The sequence below is a fragment of the Haliotis asinina genome, chromosome 2, assembly GCF_037392515.1.
Source record: "Haliotis asinina isolate JCU_RB_2024 chromosome 2, JCU_Hal_asi_v2, whole genome shotgun sequence".
Taxonomy (NCBI): domain Eukaryota; kingdom Metazoa; phylum Mollusca; class Gastropoda; order Lepetellida; family Haliotidae; genus Haliotis; species Haliotis asinina.
Window position 1 is genome coordinate 9,269,294 of NC_090281.1, and position 18,047 is coordinate 9,287,340.

Sequence of the window (18,047 nt, forward strand, 5' to 3'; positions counted from 1 at the left end):
GGTATGCACATCACATGCTTTCATGTGCAACAAGGTGATATGGAGTGACCCTTTTCTGCGTCTCTCCTTTGTGATATTGCAGGAAGTGCTGAAAGCAGTTCTCAGTTCTGAAAGCAGTTTAGTGACTTAAGTCACTATATTTGGTGAATGGAAAGATGTTTGTAACCTTTCTCATACTATGTTGAGAGTTCTCCAACTTTGGTCTATGGGTTAAAGGGATAGAACGATAAAATGACTGGTGACTGGTCCCGAAATGAAGGACTTGATTTCATTGACATTTTTAGGTTTAAGTGGTACAAAACGCTGATACTGAAATCACAGATACGATGTACAGCAGATTTTCCACAACAGTAAAGCTGTCCAGCCAGTGTTTCAAATAACTGCCTGCCCGCTGGCAGGTATGCATTGTAAATAAATAGGGCTACTTGGTGTTGTTTGAGGTTCTTTGCAGGAAAGGAAGAAAGACGGGTGGATACAGCATTTATGGGACATGCTGAGTGTGCATGGGTACATTTTATCTATTGAGAAAAGGAGGGGTGCACACTTCATTTTCACTGGATTTCATTAGTCATTTAGCAAAATTTCAGGACAACAAGGGGATGTACAACCCTGCACTCTATCGGAAGACAATACTTTAACATTGATTTGAGATAGAGACAGTTGTTGTAGAAACTTATTTCAGATTGGACATAGAAACATATGTTCCACGGTTTATTAATATACCCTTAACGCCTAATCTAAAATGTTTAAAAGCATTGCAAACATTTCTGTAGCGAAGGTCAGCAGGATAACACTCTGACTCAAGCAACAACTTAAATTGACAATATGAGTAAAATCTAGAACTTTCATTGATGGTTGAATGCCATTCCAGCTTAAACGTGTACAGTCTGCATGCGAAACTGTCTAGTACACATATTTACATTGCCAACTGTCTGTGATAACCAAATACAACCCAAACCATATCTAATTAGTTAGGTGCAAATATGAGATATCTAGTTATTTCATCCAGGATAATCCAGATGTAAAAGCATATTGAAGGTTTTTTTTTAGGTAAGCGATGTTCAGACATATTAATTTTTTTTACAACTAATATTTTAACAACGGACAACCTGATGTACAATAGGAGCCTCCCACATTCACCATAACCATAGCATTTGGTGTTGACAAATCAACAAACTTTTTACAGGCAAGCAAATTAACTTTTTCTATGGTATTGTATTCTTTAAAACCCTGTATTTCAGATCCATACAATAAAAATCTGTTGTATGTAAGAGTCGAATAATTTGAAGTAAATAGTAACACTGAACATAGGTACAACATTGCTCTCCTTGCCAAGTTATTTACAGGCTTATCGAGATTCGGTGTATGTGAAAATATGCCAAGGTTTTTCTAATCATTCACAACATTCATACATTTATCTTTCAAAAAACAACCCCCAAACAACACATTTCTTCCTTTATGGAAAATAACAGTGCTTGTTTTATATAGATTTACACTCAACTGCCATTTATCTGTATAAGCTGATAGTATATCTAGTTGATTTTGAAGACCAAATATAGAACTTGATACAACATGAAAAGTTTAATTTCATCGGGAGAAAGTTGGATGTCACATTTGACTTCAGCATATCTACATATAATTTGCTTATGAAAAAGGAGAAAAGCAGAGGACTTAAAACACATCCTTGAGGCAGACCGACTGGACAACCGAAAAATTCACATCGTAAGCAATATGTTACATGGTAAAGGGCATTCTAAGACCATTCCGTTTGCAGTATATTGCCGATGTTGGTAGAGCGACATTGCAGAAAATGTGCATTTGTCAAAAATAGTTTCGGGTTGTTCAGGGAGTTACAAGTCGGTCAAGCCTTGACAACTGGATATCATATTTGCAAGATACTTATAAATGTCTCAAGCCTGTAGTAACCTTTACAATTATATTTACTGCAACATAGTCTAACATCGTTCTTATACTGGGGCTTTCCTGTTTTCTGTCCTTGTTTGTCTACAATCTTTATACAGTTTCGGTTTACTAGTGTCAAGATCAAAATGTTTCATTTGTCTTCTCATACTTAAAGTTGAATAAGGAAGACATTGTACACAGTCTGCTATCCCCTCTTCATGGGAATTTTCAAGTAAAGTTAATACAGAATTATCATATATATGTAGCATCTATCTCAATGATGCAGTAAAAATAGTTAAGTCTCTCTTCAATTCATCTGAGACAAATCAATAGTTAGAATAATGGCCATCACAATCTACAGTAGACTTAACACAACTGCTTAAAGGAAACCTGCAATATAACTCCAGGGGGGGAATGGTGAGTGCCTCACCAATAACCAACATTTAGCATTTCTACAAACTCAAAAGAAATATAAATAACAGATGCAAGGAAGTAATCAACTACACTAGTACCACTTTCTCTTACATACTTAAACCTTTGTCACCTTCAACTCCCTCATTCAATATATTCAATACAGTCAAAGATGATGAGTACATGAGGCAGGGTATGAAGAGACCTAAACAACTCAAGATTTGACTGTGATAGCTGCTATGATAGTGATGGCAGCATCTCAGATGCAGACAATTATGATATGGACGATCCTTCCAGTGATGATGACTGATGTCTTTAAGATAATATGAAGATAATAAATTGAAAATGTATGGATATTCTTAGAGTGTGTCTAACCAGTGTCAGAGGCACAGAGTTAATAGTCTGAAACAATTCGTTTGTGAAACAAACTATACTGATATGTCCTGTTTTATTGTCTACAGATTATCATGAATTATTAGGGCCAGTTAGGTGTCTGAAAGGCCTTGGTGACATTTTTGGGTCACTAGCCCCACTAGTCAGTGACAGTTTGAATCTATTTCTAACACTGTATCCAGCTTGAACCATACTTGAGGGTCCAAGGTGACCTCTGTAACTCTGGGCAGATGACATGCTACCATCGTCAAGAATACCCAGAATATGACTGTGGTGGTGAATCAAGTGTTTTCCCAGAGAATGGGGATCAAACCTCCAACCTTCCTGTTCCGGTACTTGAAGATCATACTTGCCCTTGCCCACATACTAGCACTTAAACAACTTAACACTTCTCTGTTTAAATCTGAAGACAACTCCTTTGGATTTTTAAAATGGTTGGGCTTCATTCTTGATCACTCAGATTCTAAAATATTGACTGGTACAAGTGATAACCTACATGGAACACAAATATTCCTTCTGTTGAACTCGGGGTGGTGGTGGGGTAGCCTAGTGGTTAAAGTGTTTGCTGGTTGACCAGTAGACTCCTGTTCATTCTGACACACAAGTACTATGTGTGAAACCCATGTTTGGTGTTTCCTGCTGTGATTTTACTGAAATATTGCTAAAACTGGAGTAAAACTAGATTTGCTCACAAAATACGGTGCACTTGCCCCTGATGTGTTGTATTTGAACTGCAGAAATGAGAAATATTTATCAGATAGTTTTGCGCCCTTCTACATAGACTTGGAAGCCGATTGGCTGATTGGAAACTTCAGCAGACACCAAGTTGTGTGAATGTGTTGTCTGGTTGTCAGACAAAGAGGTATCCAAAGTAAAGATCTGATAATAAAGAGGTTGCTCAGGACTAATTCTTAACTGGGAAATGCAATGGGAATACCTTCAGAGTCTGATCACACAACTGCAGAGGAGGTTTCTGACCCAATCTTTTTGCAAATATTCTGGCAATATTAAGGCATGACACCAGAAATGGGATTCATCCTGAATCCATGTAGGTCATGGATCCCTGACTTTAACCATTTGACAACACACTTTGAAGAGAGGAACAGGTAATTCAAACACGTTTATTGAATAAATTCAATTGTTTAACATTTTGTTGTTTACAAATAATTGCATAACATTAACAAAGTGACAAATCAGAGTCTAAAATAAAAAAATACTTCTTCAATACTTTGTGTGAGAAAACAGCACTTTTAACAATATGAAACACAAGAACAGAAAGAGATACTAAATGTACTAAAACCAACAACGAAAAATGTTTTAGGAATGACAAAAAATGATTATACCTTCCTTACATATAACAGTAATCTAGGAAACTGCTTGTAAAAAGTATGAAATGAAATCACCTTGATGCAATGTCTAAGGTTGTCATGACGAGTCTTAGCTTGTTTTGTGCTGCTCTCAAACGTTATCTAGGAGTTTGAGGCTGGTACGTAAATATTCAAAATTGGACCAGACAATCAGTTACTGACATCACGATCATTTAATCCCTGAAGACTTAGGTAAGAATTGGTCTTCAGCAACTCATGCTTGTCGTAAGAGGTAACAGGGGCCATAGTACCTCAATTGTGTAGTCTGATGCTCATGATGTTGATCACTGAATAACCAATCCCATGAGTTGACACTTACGATAAGCACTGGGTTTGCAAACTAAGTTGTTGTAACCCTGGCTGCACAGTCCACAGTGTTCCTCAATTTGCAGGTCAAACAATCAGGAACAGTCAAACATCTGAGTCAGTGAATCTTCCGGTGGATATACACAACATAGACAACTTGATTGTTTGTTTAATGCCACATTCAGCAATATTCCTGCTGGATGATTGTAACCTGCATATAATAATTTTTGACCAGGCAATCCAGTGATTGACATTATGAGAAATGATCCACCCTGCTAGGGTACAATGAAATTGAGTCAGTGAGTCTGACCACCCGATTCATTCTTTCACCTGACTGGTTGCTAAGGACGATTTCAACTAGGCATCATCACAGTACAGTTTGAATACATGACACTTACATCAACATTTGAATAAAGTTCACACACTGGAGAAATACTGCAGCCAATCTTATGCAAACAGTTTAGCTAATAAATATAAAAAAATAATCAGGGTTTATGAATGACACATTTCCTCCAGTTTCAACAACAAAATCTGCCTTTAAAAGTACCCTAAATCAGAAATTTGAACTGATGAAAAAGGAAAACACTGCTGACATGTTTGTCTCATTCAAACAGCAATACTTACACACAAAATGATTTGCATGGGATAAAAAGACCTGAAATTTGGGCAATTTACCCTTAGAAGGGTATAAATTTTTTTTAAGTCACGAAAAGGCCCTTAATGCCTGTTTTTAACTTTTGCCCTAAAAAGCACCTAAATTTAGCAGAACTGTGAACTTATGATTTTACAGGGAACTATTTTATAATGACAATAACTAGCAATGATTGATGATGTTAATTAATCTCCATCGCAAAGTAAAATTCCCCAGTTCAGCGATGTAGCTCTGTGTGTGTGTGTGTGTGTGCACGCGTGTGCATGCGAACGTGCATGTGTGTTTTGATGATTTTTATCAATGACACCCCACACCCTTCCAATAATTTCTAAGCACAATTTAGAAATATTTCCGTTAGCCATAAATTGATGGCTAATAATAACTAAGTATATATGACAAACACAACAGGAAGACAGCTTATGTTTGTCCACTCATCTTTACAATGTGAATCTCATGGCCTGAACATTGTAAAGTATAATAAGATAGATAAACACAGCTGAATATATTCACAAAACAAATATATAAATATTTGCCACTTGATGACTTGTATCACATGGAGGAGATAACGTTTGTATCTCAAGGTGATACAGGACATACACACGATACACTTTCATCAGGTTTGTTAATTCTGAAGAATGTCACGGTCAGAAAAAACTGAGTAGTTTAAAGCTTTGTAATTTATGCAGCCACTCTATCTTTGATTTACACCTTATACATTATGTGGCCAAACTCAACTGTATTTCCATTTGGAAACATTCTCATTCCCCCAGGGTATTATATCATTTCATTATCATTCTTGGGGTGGTGGGGAAGCCTTGTGGTTAAAGCATTCGTCACACCATAGACCTGGGTTTGATCCCCCACATGGGTAAGTTATGTGTGGAGCCCATTTCTGGTGTATTTCATATTGCAGGAATGTTGCTATCAGCGTTGTAAAACCATACTCACTATTATTTCTTTATCACACTACATGGGATCGTACAGTTTGCACATCGAGGTTTATACCACCAGAAAAAAATATAGAAACAATTCTCAAAATATCTTCAGCTGTGCATGGGCATTCAAACTTGTATTGCAATAAATCATGATCATTGGTTTCTGTATTGGGAGCTTGTGTGTGGTGTGCACTTTGACCGATTCTAAACATTGCTGATACTATATGACTTTCTCTATGTGTTCCAGGATAAATACACTCCTGGGTCAATGCCACTGAATACCTTCAGCTCAGTGGAAATATAGTCAACAATGAGTAGTATTGATATCCCAAATCATTGAAAAGCACCACTTCACCACTGAGCTGATCTCTGCACCAAGTTTCAACAAGAAATATTTAACGATTTTGGCATTCTGCTTAACAAATGAAATACTGCAGATGCAAATCAACAAAATTCCTTCAACCTGAAGGATAACATTATCACAGTATTCCCCAAACCCAAAGCACCTGGACTTCCAGTCAGGTCCAAGGCTTCAACAACTATGTATTCAAACTTGGATAACAGTAGATCCCTGATCACTGAGTCACTTGTTAATTTCAAAATACTGCAACGTATATCATCATTCACAATGTGACTAATATTATTGGTGATGCTCTGCCAAGATGAGGTATAATACAGACCATACAGACCTTAGGCCGCCTAATAATAATTAAATGTTTCTTGGGCACATTTTTTTCAAGTGACAGGGGTGGTAGGATTTTTTTTTTTTTTTAATTTTTGATAGAAAAAAGGGTGATGAGGGAGGAACATATATATACTTTTTTTTCTCTCGGAAAACAGCATGGAAAGTTTGGCATGTGTTAACGAGTTGTAGATTCAGCCACACGCTTTCAATCTTATAGTGGGCAAATGGATGATTGAGACATGGCCAAGTCAAACTTATATTTTTCAAAATGGCAAAATAAAAGTGTTACGGGCACAAACAAAGGTGTCGTGCTGATGCCCAAGAACCATTTCACTTTTTTATTTACCTTTAGGTGTTCCAGTTAACTACTGATAACTGGATTACAATCCATTCAAAATCCATTGTCATCACTTAACAATGGGGACCAAGTTTTTTTCAGACATAGCACATGTGAAAGAAAACCAGGTCATCTCAGTCCAACTCTGAGAATATAAAATAGTTGGTTGTTGGGCTGGGCTGGGTAACCTGGATACCCAGGACAGGTGGGTAGTGAGTTAGACCCGGGTAGCCATCTCACTACCCAGACCCGTTATGATCATGTGACAAATGGATTAAGCAATGTATACATATGGAAATTAATTAAGCAACACCAAATTCAAAGACACATAAAAACTTAACAAAGTTTAACGAAGTAATTTTGATGATTGATTATTCAATTTTGATGTATTGACATACAGCATGAGCTTTTCATGGGTTGATATGACGCGCGTGAAGCTTGCACAGCGCACGTGCATTGCTTTAACCTCAACTTTCGAAAAATGCACTTTTTCCCTGGGGTGTTTACAAGCGCAGGTTGTCGATTGCATTCGGTTTTTCATTCATTTCAATGTCATGGCACGTAGGAAATTATCAGAGGCCACTCGTTGGCAAATAATCGGCATGAGGAATGCTGGTATGTCTCTAAGACAAATCGGGACTCAAATCGGACGACATCATTCCATAATTTCAAAACTTTTGAAAAAATACCGGGCCACTAATGAAGTTAAAGACCTGCCTAGACCAGGAAGACCCAGGAAGACCACAGTCCGGGAGGACAGAGCTTTACTGAGACTTGTACGGCGCAGGTCCTTCGACTCGAGCTCTCGGTTGAGACAGGAGTGGCTTCCAGGGAGACCCATCTCGAACAGGACTGTTCGGAATCGTCTGAAAGCTGCAGGATACCGGGCAAGGAGGCCAATCAAGCGACCCAGACTGTCTCCAGCCCATAAGGCAGCCCGACTGGCCTGGTGTAATGACCGTTTGCACTGGAACATTGCCTCTTGGAGGAAGGTCCATTTCTCAGATGAGAGCCGGTTCTTGCTGCACATGGTGGACGGTCGTACTCGGGTCTGGAGGCAGAGGAACACAGCAATGGCTCCACGGAACATCCAGGAGACTGTGGCCTTTGGGGGAGGTTCCGTTATGGTATGGGGGTGCATTTCCATGAACTGCAAGTTGGATATCATTACCATCCGTGGCAACCTTAACGGTGTTCGTTACCAACAGGAGGTTCTTGACAGGGCTGTGGTACCTCATTTTGAGAACCATCCTCTGGCAACGAGACCCATATTTATGGACGACAATGCTAGACCTCACAGGGCGCATGCTGTAAATGATTTTTTGCGGCAAAATGCAATTGACAGAATTCCATGGCCTGCCATGAGCCCTGACCTCAACCCCATTGAACATTTGTGGGACTTTATTGGCCGTCGTGTGAGGCAGAGAGACCCACCAGTCCATAATCTCAACGAATTGACGGCTGCCCTGCATGAGGAGTGGAACAGGATCCCCCAGAATCAGATCCGGAGACTCATCCAAGGAATGAGGAGGCGTCTGGAATCGGTGGTGCGTGCGCAGGGAGGACACACTAGATATTGATGAAAGTCGGTGTGCAGACTCTCAGATGACTGTTCTTTCTTTCCATGTGACATTTGTGTTAATACACCTGACAACAACGTCTGTGGATGAATAGTAAATTGTGTCCATTTTTTCATGAATTTAAGACAGTTTTAAGAATTTGGATTTCGTTGCAATAAAGCAAAGTCTTGATACTTTTTCCCTTTAAGTTGTTTGTCAGAGATCGTCTGTTGAATAAAAAAGTGTCAAACTATATCAACCCGGCATATTTTGATTGTCAGAACACTTCAAAGTTGCTCCAATAGAAAAAATTGGGGTGTTGCTTGATTAATTTCCAGGTGTATATTATGTTATTCTTTTGTGATTGAATGGTTGTATTGTCTTTGAAGATTTTGACATAATTTAGTCACCTCTTTTGAATATAACATATGGTCAAGATATTGAAAAAGTAGCCTCCAAGCTTGGTCAAGCTCCAAGGTTCTTTGTCATATATTTAACACAATATTATTGATAATCCTGGGTAGCTGATCTAAATCCTTCACTTAGAAGGTTTCCGTCTTTTAATCTTGTACTGACACACCTTGTTCTTTCCTGAAACAAACATGGTGTCTTTCTTGTCAATGATGAGACATAATGGCATCAAGAGGTTTTCAGGTGCAGTTGAGTAGGTCATGACCTGGTTGCCAGATCTGTTGAATACAATGATCTGGTCCTGGTTTGTGTCACAGACGTAGAACTTCCCTGCATTATCACAGGCAGCATAGCCTGGATACCACTCGTCTTTCTGGGCAGCGCTGATGTTGGGCCGGAGAACCAGGAGACGCTTGAAGTTGGATTCAACAACAACAACTGAACCTGTAGGGATAGAAATAAAATGTTTGATTAAGCTTCCCACAGGGCAACAATACATATTTTTTTTAATGACATTTAATACATTTATCACCTCATTCACATTCTGAATAACACTACAAGACATTCTTGGTTAAATTATCATAGAAACATCATTCTGAGTATGCCCTAAGTGCATATTTGGAATCAACATAAATTTATGATAGTCTCATAGAAAATTTTAGACACAGGGCTCTGAGGTGTCTCAGTCATCAAAGATGTGTGATTCATTTTCTCTAAAACCTGCAATCATGTTTGAATCCAGGCTCCTGCCAACCGTTAGCCGTGTTAGCCAGCACCAAACACGTGCTCAGGGGTTTCACTGAAGTGGTTAATATGGGACATCTACAATCAAGTTGAGTATATGGATGGCAACATCTTCTCTTTTGTGCAACATGAGGTCTTATACAGTTAATGAAACGTATGTCAGTTTGTTATGTGATAACTTTATTAACATAAATACCCATCTAGTCAGTGGTACACAGTGTCTTATCAGTCATGTTGAGCCTGGTAAATGGCAATTACACTTCAATTACAAAAAACAGCACACCTAGCAAATAATAAAAGAAATGAATGTCATCTCCAATATATATATTCACCACTTTTTAAATGCCTCTTAAGAATCTCATCTACCTACAATCACTTGGGGTTTTCCTCCCAATACAGATCCCTCACTATGATACAGCATGAGATAAGTCACTATGTGATAAAGAATTTCAAATTCTGACCTGGTTGTCCCCACGAACTGTAGAGGTACCTCATACCGGAATCCCGGGCAACAGAAAAGACTGGCGACTTGGCAGGACACTGGACTTCATGGATGTGCTCCCCACTCACTTTAATGACCCACTGCTTGTTGCCCTGGAGATTGCTGACAAGGAATGATTCTTCATCATACAAACATACCGGATATGACACGTTATCCTCCACTTGGTCTACTGAGGACAACATTACCTTTGCTATTGGGACATACTGCTTTGTCACAATATACAGAGCATTCTGGATTACAAAAGCAATGACATCCTTGATAGATGCAATTGATGATGGTGATTTACCATTCTCAGAAAACTCCTTCACAAACCCACAGGTACCATCTTTCAAAAACGATTTCACTTTACAGTTGCCCTTGTCAGTTAGGACAATCCTGTCATGGCCAAAGAAAGCTAAACCTGAAATTTCTGTTTCTGAGGAATCCTTCTTCACTGAAACATTTAAGTCTGAAATCCACTGAAGTCTGATGCTTGATGAATGGCTTTTCTGTTTGAATGGAACAACACCAGCTGATGCTTGCTTCAGTACATCACTGTATGTGCGTATCCTTGGCTGTGGAGGTACACACTGTATGGCAGTCGAAGAAGAAACAGCAGCACCTTCAGGAAGTTCAACAGAATGTGGCGCCACTGGATCTGGTTCCACAGCTGGAGGATCCAGAATCTTGTACTGCTGTAAAGTCTTCTTCAGTCTTGCAGTCTGCTCATCAGAACTTGATGCAACTGTCTGTGACTGCAAAGGTTTGAACAAGAGTGATGAACTGACAGATATGTACTTCTTTGCAGTTGTCAATGGATCATTCATCACTAACTCAGGAGAACTGCATGGAGTATCTGATGGAAGACTTGTGTATGACACTGCTCTACTCGTGATTGCACGAGGTTGCTGATAATTACTCATGCTAGGTGGAGGCGTGTTTTCTTGAAATCCTTCGTTCACAACAAAGACAGACCCGTTCAGAACATCATGCACCTTTGGATCTACATTCCAAGAAATCTGCACTTCAAGTGGGTTAGTCTTCTGTTGAAGTGTCATGCAGACATCTTGTATCTGCAACAGCCCCTGCTTCAGGGTCTCGGTGAGAAGCAGCAGCTCAGCTCCACTGCTCTGTTTCACAATAACCTTTGTTGTATCAACCATCTTCCTTGCCCATCTGCCAGTATTGTCCACCTCCATTTTCAAAGCTGCATACTCATTCCCCATGTCAGTATAAGCCTTGTGCAGTTGGGCCACCACCTTGTCTTTCTGTGCAATCACTTTCTGTATGATTTCTTCAGCTGTGATTTCAACCTCACTGACTGCAGTTTGTTGTTTTTTAAGCATCTTTGCTTGATCTGTTTGCACCTTTTTCCAGAGATCACCCAGATTCCGGAGAAGATCCTCACCTTTTAATAGAATGTAATGGGCAACCTCTCCTGCATCAGCTGAACCATCTTCCACACTGGACAGTTCATGATCTCTATGGCCAATAAGTGCACATTGGACACAGATAGGATTGCTGCATGACTTGCAGTAGATGGAACACTCCTTGTCCTTGTGCTCAAAACAATATAAGTGCTTCTTATTAATGATCTCATCATCATATTTCCCACTTGCTACTTCCGTAATGTGGACAACCCTGTGATTCACTGTAGTCCTAGAAGCAAGATGGCCAGCAGAGCACACATTGCAAAGGCTGTCACCACAGTCAAGGCACTGGTGACTTGCTGTGTTGTTGGATCCTCTTAGTTTACACACAGAGCAGTTGTTGATTGAAAATGCATCCACTAGGCCATTTATATAGAAATTATCTTGGAGGGACTCAGGGTTTTTGTCAGCGATTTTGACAGGCCTTTGACATTCAGGACAGAGGATTACATCAGTCTGAGATCCAAGGATGAGTTTCTCAATGCACCCCTTGCAGCAAGTGTGGAGACATGGAGATAAGATCTTTGGCAAGTTGTAAATATTCAAACATATTTTGCAGGTTAAGAAGTCTTCTCGTAGACTTTGTGAAACTGATACATGTGCCATATTTTGTTTTCAGGCTGCTATGGTATCTTCATAGGTTCATAGGGAACACATCTGAAAAACAACACACACTTTCACATAATCGAAATCTTCCTTTGTACCTGCAGGTACAGTGAGTACCTACATGTACAGTCAGTACCTACACGTACAGTCAGTACCTCCACATACAGTCAGTACCTACATGTACAGTCAGTACTTACATGTACAGTCAGTACCTACCTGTAGTCAGCACCTACATGTACAGTCAGCACCTACACGTACAGTCAGTACCTACATGTACAGTCAGTACCTACACATACAGTCAGTACCTACACATACAGTCAGTACCATCACGTAGAGTCAGTACCTACACATACAGTCAGTACCTACACATACAGTTAGTACCTACCTGTACAGTCAGTACCTACATGTACAGTCAGTACCTACACGTACAGTCAGTACCTACACGTACAGTCAGTACCTACATGTACAGTCAGTACCTACACATACAGTTAGTACCTACACATACAGTCAGTACCTACAGGTACAGTCAGAACCTACATGTACAGTCAGTACCTACACGTACAGTCAGTACCTACATGTACAGTCAGTACTTGCAGGTACAGTCAGTACCTACATGTACAGTCAGTACCTACATGTACAGTCAGTACTTGCAGGTACAGTCAGTACCTACATGTACAGTCAGTACCTACACATACAGTCAGTACCTACATGTACAGTCAGTACCTACACGTACAGTCAGTACCTACATGTACAGTCAGTACTTGCAGGTACAGTCAGTACCTACATGTACAGTCAGTACCTACACATACAGTTAGTACCTACACATACAGTCAGTACCTACAGGTACAGTCAGAACCTACATGTACAGTCAGCACCTACACGAACAGTCAGTACCTACATGTACAGTCAGTACCTACACATACAGTCGGTACCTACATGTACAGTCAGTACCTACACATACAGTCGGTACCTACATGTACAGTCAGTACCTACACATACAGTCAGTACCTACATGTACAGTCAGTACCTACACATACAGTCAGTACCTACACGTACAGTCAGTACCTACACGTACAGTCAGTACCTACATGTACAGTCAGTACCTACACATACAGTCGGTACCTACATGTACAGTCAGTACCTACACATACAGTCGGTACCTACATGTACAGTCAGTACCTACACATACAGTCAGTACCTACATGTACAGTCAGTACCTACATGTGCAGTCAGTACCTACACATACAGTCAGTACCTACATGTACAGTCAGTACCTACACATTCAGTCAGTACCTACATGAACAGTCAATTCCTACATGTACAGTCCCTACACATACAGTCAGGTCCCACACATACTCTCAGTACCCACATGTGCAATCAGTGCCTACATGTACAGTCAGTACTTACAGGTACAGTCAGTACCTACATGTACAGTCAGTACCTACAGGTACAGTCAGTACCTACATGTACAGTCAGTACCTACATGTACAGTCCCTACACATACAGTCAGGTCCTGTACATACAGTAAGGTCCCACACATACTCTCAGTACCCACATGGGCAATCAGTGCATACATGTACAGTCAGTACCTGCAGGTACAGTCAGTACCTACATGTACAGTCAGTACCTACAGGTACAGTCAGTACCTACATGTACAGTCAGTACCTACATGTAGAGTCCCTACACATACAGTCAGGTCCTGTACATACAGTAAGGTCCCACACATACTCTCAGTACCCACATGGGCAATCAGTGCATACATGTACAGTCAGTACCTGCAGGTACAGTCAGTACCTACAGGTACAGTCAGTACCTACATGTACAGTCAGTACCTACATGTACAGTCAATACCTACACGAACAGTCAATTCCTATATGTACAGTCCCTACACGAACAGTCAGTACCTACACGAACAGTCAGTACCTACACGAACAGTCAGTACCTACATGTACAGTCAGTACCCACACGTATAGTTAGTTGCTATTGTGCTGACAGACATGAACAGGGTCATCTAGGGTCAAACCTACAATCCGCCTCTATGGGATGCAACTCTGGTGAATTAGTCAGTTAAGATATTACATTGGCAATATTCTCAGGCCATACTGTGACAAAACTCTGCCAAGCAAACTATGGTACCTGACACTGTACACTATATTTTCAGATATGAAAAAGGATGCATGTGAGACAGTCACTAGTACATCACATTTATGATAACACACTGGTGGGGAAATGGTGTTTATGCAGAGTTCTCTTTAGAGGCTGTTGATCTTCACAAATCTTAAATAAATGTTGGTAAAAATTCCAAATTCTCCCCATTTTTGCATCTGATACTACTCACGGGGGCAAAACGGTAACGTCAGTGTATAGAAAATCTCACTGATGGTGGGGTAGCCTAGTGGTTAAAGGGTTTGCAAGTCATGCTGAAGACCTGGGTTCAATTGCTCACATGACTAGAATATGTGACATGACATTGCTGGAATATTGATCAAAGCAGCATAAAATTATACTCACTCACTCACTCAACACTCTTATTTTAGAGGAAGAAAACTCAGTTCAAGTTCATATCATCATAACTTATGTAATGTGCTAAAGTCAACATAACTATTTCATTGATGGCTGGACTAGTTAAAAACAGCAGCCTTGAATGCTTTAATGAATAAATATCAATGTTACAATATATGGTTAAAAGATTCTTAAATTCAGGATGCCAGATACCTTAACTTAACTTATGCTTATACTTATATAGAACAATACCAACAGTGCAATAAATAACATTACTCTCCCTACATGATTACCATGGGCACCTTTAGAATCTCGCGTGACAACAACCAAGTGTAAGACATTTTACATGATATAAATATACATTTTTATCAAATGTAAATAGACCATATTGGGAAACCCTTCAAGGGAGGTAACTCGGGCTGTCCAGGTAACGTGGATCTGGCGACGGATTATCAGCAAATGCAGACGTGCTAAGGTTGACTTGCTATTGAAATCCCAAAATAGTATTTGTACTTTTCTGACAATAACTGTTATTAATTAACGGTGACTGAGACGTAAAGACGAGAACTTGTCATAACGAAAGTAGGACATGGCTGGGTGTGTATTGTACTTTAGTTGGCGTTTCTGGTATCATGTTGACATCGATGTGCTTGATCGACAATATGACAGACCGCTGTGTTTGATAAATTAAAAGCGTCACGCCTGTCAAAGTCAATACGTGTTTAAAATGCATACGTTCCCATAAATACATACGTTTAAACTAACCCATTGAGGCTTATGTTGGTTAATTTACCTTTATCACGGGTACAGAGGCATTTGTGGTTGTTGTGCTTCGTCACGTGACAATGTCTCTTCCTGCTTTCTTTGCGCAAGCTCACTCTGATGTAACAGTGATTGAGCGATTAAAGGGGCACTGATCCAGAGCGATTGATGTTCTGCGTCAATAATCTAATTACGACAGGTGGTCAGTACCTGCTCCCCCGACCGTGGCGGTCGACAAGGGGACTGGACAGCTGTGATTTTCTTGATTCTTGTGAGCCTTGATTTTCTTCAGTCCAAAACAATAAAAAAAACCCAAAACAGTGTGTGCCCATCACTGGCATCAAAATATGCCTTTACGTATTTCACTCAAAATGTGACTTAAACTGAATGTGATTTTTTCAAACACTGTATTTTAATGCAGTCGCTACTGCTCACTTATATAATTTATTACCTTTTAGCAACATATGGTGCTTTTATATGTACATTTTAAGACAGTGTCAATTAGGTATAAACTGGTATTTTGTATCGTGTCTATTGCTTGCATCGCTTGATACTTAAATACTTTTTCCCACTTCTACTTCTTTCAAAATATCCCCGTTTGTTCTTGTCTGATCGTAATAATTTAAAGTATCCAAGTATTATCGGCTTTTTCGGATTTGCACGTGGGTGGATGGTATGATGACTGATCCCGTTTGACCATTTTTCTGTGTTATTTACCTCGGCATTTAATCATGTAACAATGTATAATGTTTATTAAACTGTGATAAAAGCACACATTTGATTTATTTGCATACGCAAACTTATGACGTCATGAGATTGTTGACGCTACAGCTTCTCGGCGGAGAGTTGAGGTTTACGTGTCAGCAGGTAACATTTTTTCAAGTCGTCACCCTGATGGAGGAGGTGACATGGGACCTTGTTAAAGCGTCACTGATCAATGAAATTAAACTATTTTATATGAGGGTAAGAAAAAACTTTGTGTCCCAGTTTCCTAAAGCGTAATCCCAAAGAACGTTTGTCACATACGACCATTTTCTGAAAGGCTTCGTGCATTCATAGTTTTGGTCTGTTGGGGCATGTCATCTGATGTCATCTTACCCGTGAAGGTCCCGGGGTAGAATAGGCCTTCAGCAACCCATGCTTGCCATAAAAGGCGACTATGCTTGTCGTAAGAGGCGACTAACGGGATCGGGTGGTCAGGCTTGCTGATTTGGTTGGCATATGTCATCGGTTCCCAATTGCGCAAATCGATGCTCATGTTGTTGATCACTGGATTTTCTGGTCCAGCCTCGATTATTTACAGACCACCACAATATAGCTCTCACTCACTCAATCTGATGTCATCTACGAAGCTGATTTAGACCACCGGGTGTACAGTTAATGACGTTACCGACACCTGTGATTGCCAGTTCCCTTAAAGAACAGTTATCATGTCAGTCTTCAGACTTGAAAAAGTTAAATCATTTACTTTATGTTCTCAGTAGAAATATATTTTCGATAACATACCAGCCATTGCACAATATACGTGTACACTCTATTCAATTCTGTAAATGCACAATTAAATTTATGAAGTGGTCCAATGCAGCATATGTTGTATTTGGTAAAGTGCAGATTCCAGTACGTTTTCCTTTGAGCCCTACTTGGGATTCTAACCCATACTTAGTGTGATGCCTGGAACCTGCCGTGACTAAGTGGGTTAGATCGCTGACTCTCTCCGATGACGATTACATATAGATGCGTTATTCTGACAGAGCGGGTTCGAGTCCAGGACGGGAAAGTGGCTCTGAATGAGTTTTTAACTGCTTTCAGCAGTATTTCAGATATAGCACGGCGTGTCGGTGTAAAGTGTGAATGGCAATCGACGGACTCGACGGACGTAACCATTGAAGTGAAACCTGCAGAGACGATGCCACGTTTGCCGATCATCATTTTGAGTGAGTGAGTTTAGTTTTATGCCGCGCTAAGCAATATTCCAACTATATCGGCGGTCTGTAAATGATCGAGTCTGGACTAAGCGATCCAGTGATCAACAGCATGAGCATCGATCTGCGCAACAGGGAACCAATAACATATGTCATCCAAGTCAGCGAGATCATTTTTAACACAACCATGATATACGCTGGCATTATTGTGATTGAATTAATTTGAATAATGAGTACTGAAAACTTGCTTCTGAAGTATTTTATTTTGGGGCAAGTTGACGTCTACGTATGTCAGGAATAACGATTATGAAATCAAACTGCCATCGTCCTCATACTGTCACTGCTTACAACTATGATTGTGCATCAGTGGAACTTATTGTCCTGGGTAGTGTCGCTCAGCCCATCAACCGACATTAACGACGTGACTTGTATCAGGGGACGCCCCTGAAGACACTATAAGAGGCGAAGTCCTGGTATCAAAGTCTTCAGTTCGCGTCTGCAGTTCCTTTCCTTTTGTCCTTGTCTTACAAACGCCTCTGAAAGATTGGGCACACATATAAATGAACCGTGATGAATATGGTAACATGTTTAAAGTTGGTGGTTCAACTGAATATTTCACCCTTAACATCGTTTGTTCATTCA

At 40.0% G+C, this 18,047-nt stretch overlaps 1 protein-coding gene across 1 annotated transcript; it reads right to left on the minus strand.

The window, feature by feature from the left end:
• Positions 1–8,903: 8,903 nt before the first annotated feature.
• LOC137273217 (E3 ubiquitin-protein ligase TRIM56-like) lies at positions 8,904–15,578 on the minus strand. The gene is made up of 3 exons (XM_067805720.1): positions 15,515–15,578; positions 10,164–12,270; positions 8,904–9,402 (listed from the first exon to the last, which is right to left on the minus strand). Exons 2-3 carry the CDS (start codon positions 12,217–12,219, stop codon positions 9,086–9,088), a joined length of 2,373 nt encoding a protein of 790 aa, XP_067661821.1. The 5' UTR covers positions 12,220–12,270; positions 15,515–15,578; the 3' UTR covers positions 8,904–9,085.
• Between the last annotated feature and the right edge of the window lie 2,469 nt (positions 15,579–18,047).

Bases quoted from the DNA above. Each gene is read 5' to 3' on its own strand.
- LOC137273217 (XM_067805720.1), bottom strand. From the start codon at position 12,219: ATGGCACATGTATCAGTTTCACAAAGTCTACGAGAAGACTTCTTAACC. The intron at 9,403-10,163 runs GTCAGAATTTGA...CTATCCCTACAG, and splicing joins CAGTTCGTGGGGACAACCAG to GTTCAGTTGTTGTTGTTGAA.